This window comes from Cherax quadricarinatus, chromosome 68, assembly GCF_038502225.1.
Source record: "Cherax quadricarinatus isolate ZL_2023a chromosome 68, ASM3850222v1, whole genome shotgun sequence".
NCBI lineage: Eukaryota > Metazoa > Arthropoda > Malacostraca > Decapoda > Parastacidae > Cherax > Cherax quadricarinatus.
Genome location: NC_091359.1, coordinates 19,375,775 through 19,398,274, shown reverse-complemented (window position 1 = coordinate 19,398,274; position 22,500 = coordinate 19,375,775). Strand labels below are relative to the sequence as shown.

General features: G+C 43.3%; 2 protein-coding genes across 2 annotated transcripts in view; both read right to left on the bottom strand.

Annotated features, from left to right (window-relative positions):
* Positions 1 to 22,500, bottom strand: part of LOC128697697 (uncharacterized) — a 265,769-nt gene that overhangs the window by 65,070 nt on the left and 178,199 nt on the right. The window lies entirely within an intron of this gene.
* LOC128697601 (arylalkylamine N-acetyltransferase-like 2) lies at positions 9,763 to 19,576 on the bottom strand. Its single transcript, XM_070099522.1, has 5 exons — positions 19,380 to 19,576; positions 11,889 to 12,024; positions 11,532 to 11,717; positions 11,056 to 11,202; positions 9,763 to 10,535 (listed from the first exon to the last, which is right to left on the bottom strand). Exons 2-5 carry the CDS (start codon positions 11,991 to 11,993, stop codon positions 10,332 to 10,334), a joined length of 642 nt encoding a protein of 213 aa, XP_069955623.1. The 5' UTR covers positions 11,994 to 12,024; positions 19,380 to 19,576; the 3' UTR covers positions 9,763 to 10,331.

Below are 22,500 nucleotides of genomic sequence, written 5' to 3'. Positions count from 1 at the left end.
TTGTAGAGTTGTCAGAGCAACAAGACACTGGAAGGTTGTTTGTAGAGTTGTCAGAGCAACAAGACACTGGAAGGTTGTTTGTAGAGTTGTCAGAGCAACAAGACACTGGAAGGTTGTTTGTAGAGTTGTCAGAGCAACAAGTTGTTTGTAGAGTTGTCAGAGCAACAAGACTCTGGAAGGTTGTTTGTAGAGTTGTCAGAGCAACAAGACACTGGAAAGTTGTTTGTAGAGTTGTCAGAGCAACAAGTTGTTTGTAGAGTTGTCAGAGCAACAAGACTCTGGAAGGTTGTTTGTAGAGTTGTCAGAGCAACAAGACACTGGAACGTTGTTTGTAGAGTTGTCAGAGCAACAAGTTGTTTGTAGAGTTGTCAGAGCAACAAGACTCTGGAAGGTTGTTTGTAGAGTTGTCAGGGCAACAAGACACTGGAAGGTTGTTTGTAGAGTTGTCAGAGCAACAAGACACTGGAAGGTTGTTTGTAGAGTTGTCAGAGCAACAAGACACTGGAACGTTGTTTGTAGAGTTGTCAGAGCAACAAGTTGTTTGTAGAGTTGTCAGAGCAACAAGACTCTGGAAGGTTGTTTGTAGAGTTGTCAGAGCAACAAGACACTGGAAGGTTGTTTGTAGAGTTGTCAGAGCAACAAGACACTGGAAGGTTGTTTGTAGAGTTGTCAGAGCAACAAGACACTGGAATGTTGTTTGTAGAGTTGTCAGAGCAACAAGTTGTTTGTAGAGTTGTCAGTGCAACAAGACTCTGGAAGGTTGTTTGTAGAGTTGTCAGAGCAACAAGACACTGGAAGGTTGTTTGTAGAGTTGTCAGAGCAACAAGACACTGGAAGGTTGTTTGTAGAGTTGTCAGAGCAACAAGACACTGGAACGTTGTTTGTAGAGTTGTCAGAGCAACAAGTTGTTTGTAGAGTTGTCAGAGCAACAAGACTCTGGAAGGTTGTTTGTAGAGTTGTCAGAGCAACAAGACACTGGAAGGTTGTTTGTAGAGTTGTCAGAGCAACAAGACACTGGAAGGTTGTTTGTAGAGTTGTCAGAGCAACAAGACACTTGAAGGTTGTTTGTAGAGTTGTCAGAGCAACAAGACACTGGAAGGTTGTTTGTAGAGTTGTCAGAGCAACAAGACACTGGAAGGTTGTTTGTAGAGTTGTCAGAGCAACAAGACACTGGAAGGTTGTTTGTTGAGTTGTCAGAGCAACAAGACACTGGAAGGTTGTTTGTAGAGTTGTCAGAGCAACAAGACACTGGAAGGTTGTTTGTAGAGTTGTCAGAGCAACAAGACACTGGAAGGTTGTTTGTAGAGTTGTCAGAGCAACAAGACACTGGAAGGTTGTTTGTAGAGTTGTCAGAGCAACAAGACACTGGAAGGTTGTTTGTAGAGTTGTCAGAGCAACAAGACTCTGGAAGGTTGTTTGTAGAGTTGTCAGAGCAACAAGACACTGGAAGGTTGTTTGTAGAGTTGTCAGAGCAACAAGACACTGGAAGGTTGTTTGTAGAGTTGTCAGAGCAACAAGACACTGGAAGGTTGTTTGTAGAGTTGTCAGAGCAACAAGACACTGGAAGGTTGTTTGTAGAGTTGTCAGAGCAACAAGACTCTGGAAGGTTGTTTGTAGAGTTGTCAGAGCAACAAGACACTGGAAGGTTGTTTGTAGAGTTGTCAGAGCAACAACACACTGGAAGGTTGTTTGTAGAGTTGTCAGAGCAACAAGACACTGGAAGGTTGTTTGTAGAGTTGTCAGAGCAACAAGACACTGGAAGGTTGTTTGTAGAGTTGTCAGAGCAACAAGACACATACGTACTTGAAATAATGTGTCAGTAATTGATGTTTTAATAAGATAAGACATTTTATTGTTGTGTTTAAACTTTATTACAGTAATGTTTTGTCATATGCAAGTTCGTAAATCAAGAGCAAAATTTTCGTATAATGAGTTAAGTTCGAGGCTTTATTAAACCGTCTTATTTTATATCAAGGACAGATGCAACAAACACCATTAAGAAATATCAAGAATACCAATAATAAAGACCACAAGAGAATATATTGTGACAGAATTACAACTTATAAATGGGAACTCTTCTCTTCAAGGGAAAGATTTCCTTGATGCCGTTGAAGGATTCTTGTTCCTGAGAATCGGAGATATTCTCTCGTCCCTTGGATCAGTTTTGATTACTTCTTATTCCTCATGCGATATATGACACAGACCTTGTTGTTAGAGACCACACTGGCAGATTAGTACAAGGTTAAAACCAATGTTATAGAACTACCTCCAGAGCCAGTCTGTCTGTCTCTTGACCATGAGTTTAATGGTAGTTTCTTCTTGAGGTATCAGAGAGAGGTCAAGGTTAAACTCATCAACGATGGTTGAAAGGTCGAGAGATTTGACAGTTTCGAAGCCTCTCCGCTCACGACGAGAGAAGATCTTGGCAGAGAAGGTGCTGGTCACCGGTACACACGCAGCTTCTGTACCTCGCTCACGACCCATCTCCGCTCACGACCCATCTCCGCTCACGACCCATCTCCGCTCACGACCCATCTCCGCTCACGACCCATCTCCGCTCACGACCCATCTCCGCTCACGACCCATCTCCGCTCACGACCCATCTCCGCTCACGACCCATCTCCGCTCACGACCCATCTCCGCTCACGACCCATCTCCGCTCACGCCCATCTCCGCTCAAGACCCATCTCTGCTCACGACCCATCTCCGCTCAAGACCCATCTCCGCTCACGACCCATCTCCGCTCACGACCCATCTCCGCTCAAGACCCATCTCCGCTCAAGACCCATCTCCGACGACCCATCTCCGCTCACGACCCATCTCCGCTCACGACCCATCTCCGCTCACGACCCATCTCCGCTCACGACCCATCTCCGCTCATCTCCGCTCACGACCCATCTCCGCTCACGACCCATCTCCGCTCACGACCCATCTCCGCTCAAGACCCATCTCCGCTCACGACCCATCTCCGCTCAAGACCCATCTCCGCTCACGACCCATCTCCGCTCACGACCCATCTCCGCTCAAGACCCATCTCCGCTCAAGACCCATCTCCGCTCACGACCCATCTCCGCTCACGACCCATCTCCGCTCACGACCCATCTCCGCTCACGACCCATCTCCGCTCACGACCCATCTCCGCTCACGACCCATCTCCGCTCACGACCCATCTCCGCTCACGACCCATCTCCGCTCACGACCCATCTCCGCTCACGACCCATCTCCGCTCACGACCCATCTCCGCTCACGACCCATCTCCGCTCAAGACCCATCTCCGCTCACGACCCATCTCCGCGCACGACCCATCTCCGCTCACGACCCAGCTCCGCTCACGACCCATCTCTGCTCACGACCCATCTCCGCTCAAGACCCATCTCCGCTCACGACCCATCTCCGCTCACGACCCATCTCCGCTCAAGACCCATCTCCGCTCAAGACCCATCTCCGCTCACGACCCATCTCCGCTCACGACCCATCTCCGCTCAAGACCCATCTCCGCTCACCTGGGTCTGTATCCTGTAACTTCATCAGTTGACTGGACTGATAAAGCCACAGGATAGCATACCGTCTCCTTAATAAAATGTCGTAGCTAACACATGTGTATTTTTCTAAAATATTTACCGGTGTTAATCACAGTTTGCAACCTAATTACCTGGATCATCATGTGTGCGAGGCCTCGACCAGCGTAGTGAGGATGGACACACACAAGCAGTATGTAAAGGCAGCATATGACATCTTGGAACATCTCGGCATCAGCATCAATCAAGGCCAAGATGCGATCCCCGAGAGTCTGCTTGCTCTGAATAAAATTATCTTATCACTATCTTAACACAAAAGATGTACCACTGAAGGTTTTTATGATTACAGAATATAAAAATAACCCACACATAGGAGAAAAAAGCTTACAACGACGTTTCGGTCCGACTTGTACCACCGACCACCGACTAGTCACACTAACACACGATTACGAGGAAGGGAGTGCATATAGGAGAGGAGGAGAGGGACGGGACACACAGAGTAAGAAACAAGGAAGTGGAGAAGTAGTGGTAGAAGTCATGCTGGTAGTGGAAAGAGTAGCAACAGTAGAAACAGAAAAAAAATTATCTAAAAATTTATAGTATCGTAATACTAACTCAAGAACATTTTAAATATTTAGAAGCTGGAAAACTGTCTAAACTGTCTCATAATTTCCCTATCATTTTCTCTGCATCATTTGTGTAACTGATCCAGTCGCTGCAGTCTGTTTTCACTCCCACTAGCATCCTCGTCCAGTCGTTGCAGTCTGTTTTCACTCCCACTAGCATCCTCGTCCAGTCGTTGCAGTCTGTTTTCACTCCCACTAGCATCCTCGTCCAGTCGCTGCAGTCTGTTTTCACTCCCACTAGCATCCTCGTCCAGTCGTTGCAGTCTGTTTTCACTCCCACTAGCATCCTCGTCTTCTCCCTGACGCCCACACAACAGCCGGAATTCAAATCTAATTTCATGTTTGATTCATTGTCTTCCTTATAAGATGCTGCTTGTGTTTCTCTGGCCGCTGTGCGCTGTGATAGTTTTATTTAGATTTTAGATCGAGAGAGTTGAAATAAAAGTTAAATAAAGATTTTTTTTTTTGTCATGGAAAGATTTGTTTTAAATCTGAATATATGCTTAAAATTTGAACTATAGTGGTGCAATACTCTGAGAAAAGGCTTCAGAGTTTAAGTTGGAAAATCAAGAGTCGACTTGCAAGAGGGTTCCTCTTGAGAAAGTGACGTTCCATCAGCTGAGCCACTTTCTCGAAGCCACCAGACTCAACCCTATGTTCTCTGTAACACCAGCCATGGTAAGTCTAAGTGCTACTTCACTCTCTCTCTTGCAATAATTAGTATTTTATATATATATATATATATATATATATATATATATATATATATATATATATATATATATATATATATATATATATATGAATGGTGAATGTTGCAACAAGGAAAAGGCTGGAGGCAGTGGAGACGTCGTGTCTGAGGCAATGTGTGGTGTGAATATAATGCAGAGAATTCGTAGTCTGGAAATTAGGAGGAGGTGCAGGATCACCAAAACTATTATCAAGAGGGCTGAGGAGGGGTTGTTAAGGTGGTTCGGATATGTAGAGAGGGTGGAACGAAGTATAATGGCTTCGAGTGTATGTATCTGTAGTGGAGTGACGGCGAAGTAGAGGTCGTCTTAGGAGAGGTTGGAGGGAAGGGTTAAAGGAGGTTTAGTGTGAGAGGGGATTGGACTTCTAGCAAGCATACGTGAGTGTGTTAGTTAGGAGCAAATGGAGACAAATGGTTTTTAGGACTTGACATGCTGTTGGAGTGTGAGCAAGGTAACATTTATGAAGGGGTTCAGGGAAACCGGCAGGCCGGACTTGAGTCCTGGAGATGGGAAGTACAGTGCCGGCACTCTGAAGGAGGGGTGTTAATGTTGTAGTTTTGTAACTAGTGTAAGTGCGCATTTGGCAAGACATCTCCATTGCCTCCAGCCTTCTTCTTGTTGCAACATTCGCCACCCATGCTTCACACCCATATAAGAGCGTTGGTATAACTATACCTCATACATTCCCCTCATTGCTTCCATAGACAAAGTATTTTTGTCTTCACAGACTCATAAGTGCACCAATCACCTTTTTCCCCTCGTCAACTCAATGATTCGCCTCATCTTTTATTGACCCATTTGCTGACACTTCCACTCCTAAATATTTGAATAGATTCACCTCTTCCATACTCTCTCCCTCCAATCTGATATTCAGTCCTTCGTTACATAATTTTTCTTGTTATCCTCATCACCTTACTCTTTCCTGTATTCACTTTCAATTTTCTTCTTTTACATAACCTACCAGAATTCATCCAACAACCTCTGCAACTTCTCTTTAAAATCCCCCAAAAGCACATTGTTATCAGCTAAAAGCAAATGTAACAACTCCCACTTTGTGTTAGATTCTTCATTTTTTAACCCCAAACCTCTTGCCAACGCCCAAGCATTCACTTCTCTTACAACTTCATCTATATATGTATTGAACAACCACGGTGACATCACACATCCTTGTCTACGGCCTACTTTTACTGGGAAATAATCTCCCTCTCTCCTACATACTCTATCTTGAGCCTCACCATCCTCGTAAAAACTTTTCACTGCTTTCAATAACCTACCTCCTACACCATACACCTGCAACATGTGCCACAATGCCCCCTACCCCCCCCCCCCTATCAGCCCTGTCATACGCCTTTTCCAGATTCTTAAATGCCACAAAAACCTATTTACCCTTATCTAAATACTGTTGACCCATACGTTTCACTGTAAACACTTGGTCTACGCACCCCTTACCCTTCCTAAAGCCTCCTTGTTCATCTGCTATCCTGCTCTCTGTTTTACTCTTAATTCTTTCAGTAATAACTCAACCGTACAATTCATCAATTCATCAAGAACTGTAAGAAGCCCCTATCACGAGCCTTTTCCATCCTACGGAGAGGGAGCATGGACACGGGGGTCGTCCCACAGTTACTAAAAACAACAGACATAGCCCCACTCCACAAAGGGGGCAGTAAAGCAACAGCAAAGAACTACAGACCGATAGCACTAACATCCCATATCATAAAAATCTTTGAAAGGGTCCTAAGAAGCAAGATCACCACCCATCTAGAAACCCATCAGTTACACAACCCAGGGCAACATGGGTTTAGAACAGGTCGCTCCTGTCTGTCTCAACTATTGGATCACTACGACAAGGTCCTAGATGCACTAGAAGACAAAAAGAATGCAGATGTAATATATACAGACTTTGCAAAAGCCTTCGACAAGTGTGACCACTGCGTAATAGCGCACAAAATGCGTGCTAAAGGAATAACAGGAAAAGTCGGTCGATGGATCTATAATTTCCTCACTAACAGAACACAGAGAGTAGTAGTCAACAGAGTAAAGTCCGAGGCAGCTACGGTGAAAAGCTCTGTTCCACAAGGCACAGTACTCGCTCCCAACTTGTTCCTCATCCTCATATCCGACATAGACAAGGATGTCAGCCACAGCACCGTGTCTTCCTTTGCAGATGACACCCGAATCTGCATGACAGTGTCTTCCATTGCAGACACTGCAAGGCTCCAGGCGGACATCAACCAAATCTTTCAGTGGGCTGCAGAAAACAATATGAAGTTCAACGATGAGAAATTTCAATTACTCAGATATGGTAAACACGAGGAAATTAAATCTTCATCAGAGTACAAAACAAATTCTGGCCACAAAATAGAGCGAAACACCAACGTCAAAGACCTGGGAGTGATCATGTCGGAGGATCTCACCTTCAAGGACCATAACAGTGTATCAATCGCATCTGCTAGAAAAATGACAGGATGGATAATGAGAACCTTCAAAACTAGGGAGGCCAAGCCCATGATGACACTCTTCAGGTCACTTGTTCTATCTAGGCTGGAATATTGCTGCACACTAACAGAACCTTTCAAGGCAGGTGAAATTGCTAACCTAGAAAATGTACAGAGAACCTTCACGGCGCACATAACGGAGATAAAACACCTCAATTACTGGGAGCGCTTGAGGTTCCTAAACCTGTATTCCCTGGAACGCAGGCGGGAGAGATACATGATTGTATACGCCTGGAAAATCCTAGAGGGACTAGTACCGAACTTGCACACGAAAATCACTCACTACGAAAGCAAAAGACTTGGCAGACGATGCACCATCCCCCCAATGAAAAACAGGGGTGTCACTAGCACGTTAAGAGACCATACAATAAGTGTCAGGGGCCCGAGACTGTTCAACTGCCTCCCAGCATACATAAGGAGGATTACCAACAGACCCCTGGCAGTCTTCAAGCTGGCACTGGACAAGCACCTAAAGTCGGTTCCTGACCAGCCGGGCTGTGGCTCGTACGTTGGTTTGCGTGCAGCCAGCAGCAACAGCCTGGTTGATCAGGCTCTGATCCACCATGAGGCCTGGTCACAGAGCGGGCCGCGGGGGCGTTGACCCCCGGAACTCTCTCCAGGTAAACTCCAGGTAAACATTTGTTCCTTAGGCTTCCTCAACTTATTAATCTCACTCCAAAACTTTTTCTTATTTTCTACAAAGTTTGTGGATAACATCTCACCCACTCTCTCATTTGCTCTCTTTTTACATTGCTTCACTACTCTCTTAACCTCTCTTTTTCTCTCCACATACTCTTCCCTCCTTGCATCACTTCTACTTTGTAAAAGCCTCCCATATGTTAACTTTTTCTCTCTTACTATTTTCTTTACATCATCATTCCACCAATCGCTCTTCTTCCCTCCCACACCCACTTTCCTGTAACCACAAACTTCTGCTGAACACTCTAACACTATATTCTTAAACCTACCCCATACATTTTCTACCCCATTGCCTATACTCTCACTAGCCCATCTGTCCTCCAACAATTGTTTATATCTTACCTTAACTGCCTCTTCCTTTAGCTTATAAACCTTCACCTCTCTCTGCTTCCATTTTCCTTGTATCCCATCTACCTTTTACTCACACTGTAGCTACAACTAAAAAGTGATCTGATATATCTGTGGCCCCTCTATAAACATGTACATCCTGAAGTCTACTCAACAGTCTTTTATCTACCAATACATAATCCAACAAACTACTGTCATTTCTCCATACATCATATCTTGTATACTTATTTATCCTCTTTTTCTTAAGATATGTATTACCTATAACTAAACCCCTTTCTATACAAGGTTCAATCAAAGGGCTCCCATTATCATTTACACCTGGCACCCCAAACTTACCTACCACACCCTCTCTAAATGTTTCTCCTACTTTAGCATTTAGGTCCCCTACCACAATTACTCTGTCACTTGGTTCAAAAGTTCCTACACATTCGCTTAACATCTCCCAAAATCTCTCTCTCCTCTATACTCCCCTCTTCCGCAGGTGCATACACACTTATTATGACCCACTTTTCACATCCTACCCTTATTTTAATGCACATACTAATCCTTGAATTTATATATATATATATATATATATATATATATATATATATATATATATATATATATATATATATATATATATATATATATATATATATATATATATATATATATATATATATATAAGCAGTTTTGACAATAATATGAATATTTCCTTTGGTTTATATAAATTAGATCCATTTACAATTAATAGAATTTGGGAAGAATTTAATAATACACTGGACAAATAATTTTTAAATTTTCTTGGGTAGAATAGTTTGTGGGTGAGTTGTGCAAAGGACCTATCCAAGTTGGGTCGGCGCGCGTCAGGTGTTTAACCGTTGTGGGATCTGATAGTGAGGTGCTGGCCAGACCCCTTATATAGCTTCCTTGGATGCTTCACTTTCATAGTTCCTTGATAATGTGAGTAGTCACGAAAGCGCTTGGAATTTCTCTATTCTTTCAGAGTGGTTGTTTTGCATATATATATATATATATATATATATATATATATATATATATATATATATATATATATATATATATATATATATATACATAACTTATTCAAATTATTTTAGGAGTTTTTAAGAAATTAGTAGATTAAGATTATTTACTCAGATGAGTGAGTGAGTCAAGGTTGAGTGCTGAGTCTTGTCACTCGCTGGGTTATGATTTTGCCTAGGGTGTTACGGTATTGATAATTTGAGTTTGGCTGGGATGAGTTTCAGTTCCTGGCCCATAAAAGGTTGTTGATTTACAGCTCCTGAGCGATTTTGAGGGTGTTAATCTGCAGATGCTTGGGTTAAAGTACAGAGCTCGGGTTATGGCATACAATAAAAATAATAATAATAATAATAATAATAATAATAATAATAATAATAATAATAATAATGATATCTTTATATACTACAAGTACATGTACATGGTATATAGGCCTAGTTGACATCAACGACATACTACTATATAGAAAACCGCTTGTTATTCTGAGCATTTCGGGCAAATTAGGTCAGTTTTGTCCCAGGATGCGACCCACACCAGTCCACTAACACCCAGGTACCTATTCTTTTTTACTGATGGGTGAACATGGACAACAAGTGTAAGGAAACATGTCCAATGTTTTCAACTTTTGCTGAGAGTCGAACCCGGACCCCTCACCGTGTTGAAGCGAGAGCTTTTGCCACCAGGCCACGGGCCATACGAGGCCACAGGTCATATAGGGCCAGCGACGCTATCTTCCTGGACTCACGCAGTGACTGAAACACAAGCTATCGAAGCCTGTTACACCACACTGAGTGGCGCCATTGATCCATATAACATTGTACAAGCTCACTCACGACATAAAAACTGACTACATATCCAGTCTGTCTACCTTTTAAGCATGAGTTTAATGATAGTTTCCTCCTGAGGTATAAGAGAGAGGTCAAGACCCATCTCATCTGCGATGGTTGACAGGTCCAGAGACTTGACAGTTTCGAAGCCAAGACGAGTGTAGATCCTGGCAGAGAGGGTGTTGGTGGCCTGTACAAACATTGCTTCGATGCCTCGATCACGACCCATCTCCATCACCTTCTGTGGAAATATTATATATACGATTACATCAATGACTTCATGAACTGGTCTAATTCCTTGGATCAATATATATCTTAGATCAAGACAGTCTTTCACCAGTGTTAAGAGGCGCCTGAGTTTCTCTGTCTCCTAATATCAAGTTTATTTTTCCACTATAATCTACCTTGTACATAATTACTATCACATTTACTTTGTCTGTTTTCGTAAGGTGAAGTCCAGGATCTTTACTTAATTCATGGTATAACTTAACAAATTATTTGAATTAAGGAAAGATCCTGGACTTCACCTTACGAAAGTAGGGAAAGTAGGGAAAGTAGGGAAAGTAGGGAAAGTAGGGAAAGTAGGGAAAGTAGGGAAAGGGGACTGATGTCTCTTAACGCAACTTTTCTCTCGTTGACAGGTGAAGCAAAATAATTTACGTCATTTATGTAAGAATAACTTGTGGCTTCTTAGCCATACTTAATAAAATGTTATTATTACTGCATATGCCGGTGTTAATCATCATTTGACACGTCTTTACCTGGACCATCATGCGTGCGAGGCCTCGACCACAGTAGCGAGGATGGACACACACATACAGTAGAAACAGGACGCTAGTGACGTGTTGGAACATCTCAGCGTCAACATTAATCATGGCCAAGATACGACACCCAACACTCTTCCCTCTCTGAGTAAAGTTATCTGATCAGTATCGTACAGAAGAGCTCTTACACAAGATATATGACACATGTCTTACATACGAGATCTTTATGACGTCTTTTAGAAATTTATAGGCACAAGCAAGTGTTTAGAAAATGGTAAATTGTTTGGTATATAAACCCTGGTAATAGATAGCGACAAAATGGTTTAAAAAAAAAACGGGAGAAAAAACTAGGACCTTGATCGAAGTGATCAAAGTCCCTAGACAGAAACTTTTTTTAATAAATATGTCCTAGTTTTTACTCACGTATCTTTTTAAACCAGTAAATTGTTTAAAATGTCCCTCAATCTCATTACCAATCTTTCTGTATCTCGTGTACATAGTTGATCCACTCTTCCCACACTGGCTAGTTTCAGACCCACCATTTTCTTGGTGGTCTTCTCCCGGGCGCCCACACAAAACCCGGACTCCAAAGATGATTTAATTCTTAAGCCAAAGGAATCCCCGAAGCATTCCGCAGATGTTTCATTGGCTGCAATATTCTGTAAAACGTTTAAATGAAGCTCACTTGAAGTAATTGTTTAATATAGACGTTTTTAATGAGACAACTAAGTTTTTAAAACTTTTGTCATGGGAATATTTAATGTTTTACATATATAACTGTAGAGTGAACATTAGAAGAAATTATATTAGAAAATCAAGAGGAGACTTACAAGAGGGTTTCTCTTGAGAAAATGACGTTCAATCAGCTGAGCCACTTCCTCGAAGTCACCAGGAGTCAGCATCACCAACTCTGTCTTCTCTAAATCACCAGCCATGGTAAGCCTTCTCAATGGTAGGTTACTCTCTCTGTTACAATAATACAATAATCAGTTTATATTGTATACACTCACAGACACAAACACACACACACATGTATATATATATATATATATATATATATATATATATATATATATATATATATATATATATATATATATATATATATATATATATATATATATATATATATATATATATATATATATATATATATATTGCTGGTGCTTTCTGCCGGATGTGGCACCAGGGCCTTTTAGCAAAACTGCAAGCACTGGGAATTGGAGGCTCTACGCTATGTCTCCTCAGTGATTACCTTCATGGTAGATCTCTAAGTGTAGTTCTCAATGGAACGGAATCAGCAAGACATCCTATTGGAGCAAGTGTTCCACAAGGAAGCGTACTGGGACCATTGTTATGGAATGTCTACTTCAACGACCTTCTTCATCTCATCCCAGAATCACATGCATATGCATACGACTGTACACTGACATTCACTTATCCAAGAGAAGTAATGCCAGCTGCTCTAAGCTACATCAATCACCAGCTAAGAGCTATATCAGCTTGGGGAAATAGATGGCAGGTAACATTTGCACCTGAGAAAACGAAAATGGTCTCTAGACACCATGATGGTAATGCTGGTGCAGTAGTAAGGATGAATGGGAGGGTGTTGGCACCTGGAGAAGAAGTTGATATCCTTGGGGTGAAATTTGATTCCAAACTGACCATGAAGAACCACGTTGCAAATCTTGCAAACAAGGCAGCCAGGAAGCTTACAGCACTTCGCCGAGGCTCGCATCTGCTTGACAGTAGGGTTTGCAAGATTCTGTACGAGGCACAAGCACGCTCACACCTTGAGTATGCTCCACTTTCTTGGTTTGCCTGCCCCCCTCTCATCTGCGACTGCTTGACAGAGTAGAGAACAGAGCAAGACGTCTCATCTCTCGCCTGGACCAATCCTAGATAGATCTGTCATTTCAGCAGAGCCTTCAACACAGGAGGGATGTGGGTGGCCTTACTGTTATGTACAAGGCCAGTATTGTCAAAGTACCATACTTGGATCCACTTCGAGGGCAGTGTGAAACAAGCTTTTATGCCACAAGACGGGCAGAAAGCAGCAACTTCACTCTGGCTGTACCCTTCTCCAGAACATCACTCCATCTGAGATCATATATACCCAGGATGACTCGAGTATGGAACACATTCGTACAGCATAATTATGTCAACGATATAAAGTTAGTTGATCAAATGAAAATGCTGGCCCATAAATTGCTCCAACTTCATCCTGCTCCCTACTTGTATGTCTCATAGCAATAAAAATGCTTTCAAATGAGCTGATGTAGGTAACAGGTCTTATCTTGCCAATAAAGTTAGGAATCCTTAACCTGTAAATAGCTTGTCAATAAAGCTAGGGATCCTTAACCTTGTCAAACCCTGTGTAATATATATATATATATATATATATATATATATATATATATATATATATATATATATATATATATATATATATATATATATATACATACATATATATATATATAATATATATATATATATATATATATATATATATATATATATATATATATATATATATGTATATACATATATATATATATATATATATATATATATATATATATATATATATATATATATATATATATATATATATATATATGTATATACTTATATATATATATATATATATATATATATATATATATATATATATATATATATATATATATATATATATATATATATATATATATATATATATATATATATATGTGTGTGTGTGTGTGTGTGTGTTTGTTACAAAATTTAGATTCAGAAGTTACCAACTACTGCAATGGCGTACATTCTACTTTACCTACAGTCTATTTATACTATGGATTAAATAACTTCCTGTGAAAATTGATATTTTGCGAGATATCAAGAGACCTGGCCACGGGGGCGTTGATCTTGAAAAGTTCCTGTACAGGGAAACTCAGCATGATTGAGTCAGTCAAGGCTGAGTGTTTTCTCGTTACTTCCTTGATTATCATGTTGTCTCGTTACTTCCTTGATTATCATGTTGTCTCGTTACTTCCTTGATTATGATGTTGTTTGGATTTTTGCCGAATGTTTCTAAACTTATAATATCCTGTTCCTGGTTCTCTTACAGGTATTGATCTACAGCTCCTGGGCCTTTTGAAAACATTAATCTACAGTTCTTTGGGTTGAGGTACGGGCTATGGTATACGAGGGATACCTTCCTGGACTCAGGCAGTGACAAACACCTTGATACACCACACTGTGTAGCGACCTTGATACACCACACTGTGTAGCGACCTTGATACACCACACTGTGTAGCGACCCTGATACACCACACTGTGTAGTGACCTTGATACACCACACTGTGTAGCGACCTTGATACACAACACTGTGTGGCCACCTTGATACACCACACTGTGTGGTGACCTTGATTCACCACACTGTGTAGCGACCTTGATACACCACATTGTGTGGCGACCTTGATACACCACATTGTGTGGCGACCTTGATACACCACACTGTGTAGCGACCTTCATACACCACACTGTGTAGCGACCTTGATACACCACACTGTGTGGTGACCTTGATACACCACACTGTGTGGTGACCTTGATACACCACACTGTGTAGCGACCTTGATACACCACACTGTGTGGTGACCTTGACACACCACACTGTGTGGTGACCTTGATACACCACAGTGTGTAGCGACCTTGATACACCACACTGTGTAGCAACCTTGATACACCACACAGTGTGACCTTGATACACCACAATGTGTAGCGACTTTGATACACCACATTGTGTGGCGACCTTGATGTACCGCACTGTGTGGCGACCTTGGTACACCACACTGTGTAGCGACCTTGATTCAGCGCACTGTGTAGCGACCTTGATACACCACACTTTGTGGTGACCTTGATACACCACATTGTGTGGTGACCTTGGTACACCACATTGTGTGGCGACCTTGATACACCACACTGTAGTGACCTTGATACACCACACTATGTGGCGACCTTGATACACCACACTGTGTGGTGACCTTGATACACCACACTGTAACGACCTTGATACACCACTGTGTAGCGACCTTGATACACCACACTGTGTAGCGACCCTGATACACCACATTGTGTGGCGACCATGATACACCACACTGTGAGGTGACCTTGATACACCGCACTGTGAGGTGACCTTGATACACCGCACTGTGTAGCGACCCTGATACACCACACTGTGTGGTGACCTTGATACAGCGCACTGTGTAGCGACCATGATACACCACACTGTGTAGTGACCTTGATACACCACACTGTGTGGTGACCTTGATACATCACACTGTGTGGCGACCTTGATACATCACTGTGTAGTGACCTTGATACACCACTGTGTGGTGACCTTGATACATCACACTGTGTGGCGACCTTGATACATCACACTGTGTAGTGACCTTGATACACCACACTGTGTGGTGATCTTGATACAGCGCACTGTGTAGCGACCTTGATACACCACACTGTGTAGTGACCTTGATACACCACACTGTGTGGTGACCTTGATACACCACACTGTGGTGACCTTGATACATCACACTGTGTAGTGACCTTGATACACCACACTGTGTGGTGACCTTGACACACCACACTGTGTGGCGACCTTGATACACCACACTGTGTGGCGACCTTGATGCACCACACAGTGTGGTGACCTTGATAAACCACACTGTGTAGCGACCTTGATACACCACACTGTGTGGTGACCTTGATACATCACACTGTGTAGCGACCTTGATAAACCACACTGTGTGGCGACCTTGATACACCACACTGTGTGGTGACCTTGGTACACCACACTGTGTTGCGAACTTGATACCCCACACTGTGTGGTGACCTTGGTACACCACAATGTAGCGACCTTGATACACCACACTGTGTGACGACCTTGATACACCACACTGTGTGGTGATCTTGGTACACCACACTGTGTAGCGACCTTGATACACCACACTGTGTGGTGACCTTGATACATCACTGTAGCGACCTTGATACACCACACTGTGACCTTGATACACCACACTGTGTGGTGACCTTGGTACACCACACTGTGTAGCGACCTTGATACACCACACTGTGTGGTGACCTTGGTACACCACACTGTGTAGCGACCTTGATACACCACACTGTGTGGTGACCTTGGTACACCACACTGTGTAGCGACCTTGATACACCACACTGTGTGGTGACCTTGGTACACCACACTGTGTGGTGACCTTGATACACCACACTGTGTGGCGATCTTGATACGCCACACTGTGGTGACCTTGATACACCACACTGTGTGGTGACATTGGTACACCACACTGTGTAGCGACCTTGGTACACCACACTGTGTAGCGACCTTGATACACCACACTGTGTGGCGACCTTGATACACCACACTGTGTGGCGACCTTGATACACCACACTGTGTAGCGACCTTGGTACACCATACTGTGTGGCGACCTTGATACACCACATTGTGTGGCGACCTTGATACACCACACTGTGTAGCGACCTTGATACACCACACTGTGTAGTGACCTTGATACACCACACTGTGTAGCGACCCTGATACACCACACTGTGTAGCGACCTTGATACACCACACTGTGGCGACCTTGATATATGTAACATATTTACAAACTCACATATAGCAAGATAACTGTTATCTATGTGATAGTCACAGCTAACACAACCTGGCTTGCTCTCAGCACCCCTCAAGGGATAGGTGCTGACACCGGATGCTGGTGAAGGGCTCTCGATCTAGGGATTTGGAACTGTAGTCCACTTCCCTGAATACCTTTCACCCCTCCTACAGGAGCTGCACATTCCCTATGGGTTTAGCGCTACCCAGGATAATAATTTAACTCAGCAGAAGAGCGCAGCCGCAGTGTGCGAACATAGAAAGTTATTCCTGCGCTACAAATGGCAAGACTTTACAATGTCACGGATTGTTAGGTAAGACACATATGCAACAGTTAGGTATCTTTATTTCGAAACGTTTCGCCTACACAGTAGGCTTCTTCAGTCGAGTACAGAAAGGTTGATAGAAGCAGAAGATACTTGAAGACGATGTAATCAGTCCATCACCCTTAAAGTTTTGAGGTGGTCAGTCCCTCAGTCTGGAGAAGAGCATTGTTCCGTTGTCTGAAACAATATGAAGTAGAAGTGACAGAATGGGGCCTTTATATAGTGCCAGGAGGTGAGACGTAGGTTGCTTTGGGAGGGCAGGTCCTTCTCAAACCCAGCCGTTCTCACTAGTAGAGGTTGTCGAAGTGGTCTGTACCAAGATACCCTTGTGTTGCAGTGTCTGACAGAATGAACATTAAAATGGTATGAAATACCGACAGATTGTTAGGTAAGACACATATGCAACAGTTAGGTATCTTTATTTCGAAACGTTTCGCCTACACAGTAGGCTTCTTCAGTCGAGTACAGAAAGGTTGATAGAAGCAGAAGATACTTGAAGACGATGTAATCAGTCCATCACCCTTAAAGTTTTGAGGTGGTCAGTCCCTCAGTCTGGAGAAGAGCATTGTTCCGTTGTCTGAAACAATATGAAGTAGAAGTGACAGAATGGGGCCCTTATATAGTGCCAGGAGGTGAGACGTAGGTTGCTTTGGGAGGGCAGGTCCTTCTCAAACCCAGCCGTTCTCACTAGTAGAGGTTGTCGAAGTGGTCTTTACCAAGATACCCTTGTGTTGCAGTGTCTGACAGAATGAACATTAAAATGGTATGAAATACCGACAGATTGTTAGGTAAGACACCATTACACAACACAAGATTACATCGTCTTCAAGTATCTTCTCTTTCTGTACTCGACTGAAGAAGCCTACTGTGTAGGCGAAACGTTTCGAAATAAAGATACCTAACTGTTGCATATGTGTCTTACCTAACAATCTGTCGGTATTTCATACCATTTTAATGTTCATTCTGTCAGACACTGCAACACAAGGGTATCTTGGTACAGACCACTTCGACAACCTCTACTAGTGAGAACGGCTGGGTTTGAGAAGGACCTGCCCTCCCAAAGCAACCTACGTCTCACCTCCTGGCACTATATAAAGGCCCCATTCTGTCACTTCTACTTCATATTGTTTCAGACAACGGAACAATGCTCTTCTCCAGACTGAGGGACTGACCACCTCAAAACTTTAAGGGTGATGGACTGATTACATCGTCTTCAAGTATCTTCTGCTTCTATCAACCTTTCTGTACTCGACTGAAGAAGCCTACTGTGTAGGCGAAACGTTTCGAAATAAAGATACCTAACTGTTGCATATGTGTCTTACCTAACAATCTGTCGGTATTTCATACCATTTTAATGTTCATTCTGTCAGACACTGCAACACAAGGGTATCTTGGTACAGACCACTTCGACAACCTCTACTAGTGAGAACGGCTGGGTTTGAGAAGGACCTGCCCTCCCAAAGCAACCTACGTCTCACCTCCTGGCACTATATAAAGGCCCCATTCTGTCACTTCTACTTCATATTGTTTCAGACAACGGAACAATGCTCTTCTCCAGACTGAGGGACTGACCACCTCAAAACTTTAAGGGTGATGGACTGATTACATCGTCTTCAAGTATCTTCTGCTTCTATCAACCTTTCTGTACTCGACTGAAGAAGCCTACTGTGTAGGCGAAACGTTTCGAAATAAAGATACCTAACTGTTGCATATGTGTCTTACCTAACAATCTGTCGGTATTTCATACCATTTTAATGTTCATTCTGTCAGACACTGCAACACAAGGGTATCTTGGTACAGACCACTTCGACAACCTCTACTAGTGAGAACGGCTGGGTTTGAGAAGGACCTGCCCTCCCAAAGCAACCTACGTCTCACCTCCTGGCACTATATAAAGGCCCCATTCTGTCACTTCTACTTCATATTGTTTCAGACAACGGAACAATGCTCTTCTCCAGACTGAGGGACTGACCACCTCAAAACTTTAAGGGTGATGGACTGATTACATCATCTTCAAGTATCTTCTGCTTCTATCAACCTTTCTGTACTCGACTGAAGAAGCCTACTGTGTAGGCGAAACGTTTCGAAATAAAGATACCTAACTGTTGCATATGTGTCTTACCTAACAATCTGTCGGTATTTCATACCATTTTAATGTTCAATGTCACGGATATAGTGCATAATTTTTTAATATGTTGGGTAGGCTAGTTGATGCTTCTCTACTTAATACGTCATTATCTGATAGAGACACCCATTAAGAAATATTTTCCTGACGAACTAAACACAATAATATTTTAATAATATAAAGAATGTTTGCGGTTACTTACAGAGTAATGTTGATAATATCTTCTCTCCTCTGGTGTCTGGGAGTTACTAACGTCGGCGCTTGTTGCCTGATGCTCCTGCTTCACCTCCTCTAGTAAATACTACATTCCAGCTGTGTCAGGATGGCACAGAGGCGATGCTCTTATGAATATTTGTAATATAGGTGATGACAAGAGAATTAATGATTAAGAGAAATGACTAAGTGTGAAGGAGGTTACCAGAGACATGGTAAAAATATTAGCAAGTGTTGTTAGCGGCCAGAGTTGAGTGTACCTGAGTGCTACCTGGAGGGTCACAGCCTCGGCAGCCCGTGATGCTAGTGCCCAGCCTTGACACGCAGTAGATAATACAAACACGAACTGTGATTATTAAATACTTAAATAATAATAAGGTTATTGATATCATCTGAAAACTGATCATACATATGGAGCAGCGTTACTATGTGTTCGACTCTTGTCTTCTGTCTGGGTTTCCCGCAGCTCGATTGCCAGTGCACTTAGCTCACACATCGATGTCCCGGGGTCGATCCCCGGTACGGGTGGAAACATTAGAGGGTGTTTCCTTAAGACACCTGCTGTCCATATTCACCGTCAGTAAAATAGGTACCTGGGTGTTAGTGGACTGGTGTGGGTCGCATCCTGGGACAAAACTGACTTAATTTGCAGGAAATGCTCAGAATAACAAGTGGTTTTCTATATAGTAGTATGTCATTGATGTCAGCTAGACCTGTATACCTTGTACATGTAGAAATAAAGGTAATTATTATTATCATTATTATTATAAATGTGATCTGTGGAACATCTGCAGCTGCCCAAGTTAACATTGCTTGTACATATTGTGCTTATATCATTATATATATATATATATATATATATATATATATATATATATATATATATATATATATATATATATATATATATATATATATATATATATATATATATATATATATATATATATATATATATATATATATATATATATATATATATATATATATATATATATATATATATATATATATATACATATACGTGTAGATGTGTGTGTATACACTTTCATCTGAGTTTCTTATTTGTTCTTGTCCCTTGTGTTGTATACTTCCAGTTCCACGGGGAAGTGAGTTAGAATCCTTCTCCGGTAAGCAATAAGTGTCGTAGAAGGCGACTAAAATGCTGGGAGTAAGTTTAGGTTAGACGGAGGGAGAGTCAGTCCTCCAGCACTGCTTGTGTTGAGTAACAGACACGGAGGGAGAGTCAGTCCTCCAGCACTGCTTGTGTTGAGTAACAGACACGGAGGGAGGGTCAGTCCTCCAGCACTGCTTGTGTTGAGTAACAGACACGGAGGGAGAGTCAGTCCTCCAGCACTGCTTGTGTTGAGTAACAGACACGGAGGGTGGGTCAGTCCTCCAGCACTGCTTGTGTTGAGTAACAGACACGGAGGGAGAGTCAGTCCTCCAGCACTGTTTGTGTTGAGTAACAGACACGGAGGGTGGGTCAGTCCTCCAGCACTGCTTGTGTTGAGTAACAGACACGGAGGGAGGGTCAGTCCTCCAGCACTGCTTGTGTTGAGTAACAGACACGGAGGGAGAGTCAGTCCTCCAGCACTGCTTGTGTTGAGTAACAGACACGGAGGGAGAGTCAGTCCTCCAGCACTGCTTGTGTTGAGTAACAGACACGGAGGGTGGGTCAGTCCTCCAGCACTGCTTGTGTTGAGTAACAGACACGGAGGGAGAGTCAGTCCTCCAGCACTGCTTGTGTTGAGTAACAGACACGGAGGGTGGGTCAGTCCTCCAGCACTGCTTGTGTTGAGTAACAGACACGGAGGGTGGGTCAGTCCTCCAGCACTGTTTGTGTTGAGTAACAGACACGGAGGGAGAGTCAGTCCTCCAGCACTGCTTGTGTTGAGTAACAGACACGGAGGGAGGGTCAGTCCTCCAGCACTGCTTGTGTTGAGTAACAGACACGGAGGGTGGGTCAGTCCTTCAGCACTGCTTGTGTTGAGTAACAGACACGGAGGGAGGGTCAGTCCTCCAGCACTGTTTGTGTTGAGTAACAGACACGGAGGGAGAGTCAGTCCTCCAGCACTGCTTGTGTTGAGTAACAGACACGGAGGGTGGGTCAGTCCTCCAGCACTGCTTGTGTTGAGTAACAGACACGGAGGGTGGGTCAGTCCTCCAGCACTGCTTGTGTTGAGTAACAGACACGGAGGGTGGGTCAGTCCTCCAGCACTGCTTGTGTTGAGTAACAGACACGGAGGGTGGGTCAGTCCTCCAGCACTGCTTGTGTTGAGTAACAGACACGGAGGGAGGGTCAGTCCTCCAGCACTGCTTGTGTTGAGTAACAGACACGGAGGGAGGGTCAGTCCTCCAGCACTGCTTGTGTTGAGTAACAGACACGGAGGGTGGGTCAGTCCTCCAGCACTGCTTGTGTTGAGTAACAGACACGGAGGGTGGGTCAGTCCTCCAGCACTGCTTGTGTTGAGTAACAGACACGGAGGGTGGGTCAGTCCTCCAGCACTGCTTGTGTTGAGTAACAGACACGGAGGGAGGGTCAGTCCTCCAGCAATGCTTGTGTTGAGTAACAGACACGGAGGGTGGGTCAGTCCTCCAGCACTGCTTGTGTTGAGTAACAGACACGGAGGGTGGGTCAGTCCTCCAGCACTGCTTGTGTTGAGTAACAGACACGGAGGGTGGGTCAGTCCTCCAGCACTGCTTGTGTTGAGTAACAGACACGGAGGGTGGGTCAGTCCTCCAGCACTGCTTGTGTTGAGTAACAGACACGGAGGGAGAGTCAGTCCTCCAGCACTGCTTGTGTTGAGTAACAGACACGGAGGGTGGGTCAGTCCTCCAGCACTGTTTGTGTTGAGTAACAGACACGGAGGGTGGGTCAGTCCTCCAGCACTGCTTGTGTTGAGAAACAGACACGGAGGGAGGGTCAGTCCTCCAGCACTGTTTGTGTTGAGTAACAGACACGGAGGGAGGGTCAGTCCTCCAGCACTGTTTGTGTTGAGTAACAGACACGGAGGGTGGGTCAGTCCTCCAGCACTGCTTGTGTTGAGTAACAGACACGGAGGGTGGGTCAGTCCTCCAGCACTGCTTGTGTTGAGAAACAGACACGG

What these genes read in the sequence shown, in the direction of transcription:
- LOC128697601 (XM_070099522.1), bottom strand. Translation starts at nt 11,993, where the DNA reads ATGGCTGGTGATTTAGAGAAGACAGAGTTGGTGATGCTGACTCCTGGT. An exon ending in TTCTCAAGAGAAACCCTCTT is followed by an intron (nt 11,718 to 11,888) that starts GTAAGTCTCCTC and finishes AACGTTTTACAG; the next exon opens with AATATTGCAGCCAATGAAAC. An exon ending in TCGCACGCATGATGGTCCAG is followed by an intron (nt 10,536 to 11,055) that starts GTAAAGACGTGT and finishes ATATTTCCACAG; the next exon opens with AAGGTGATGGAGATGGGTCG.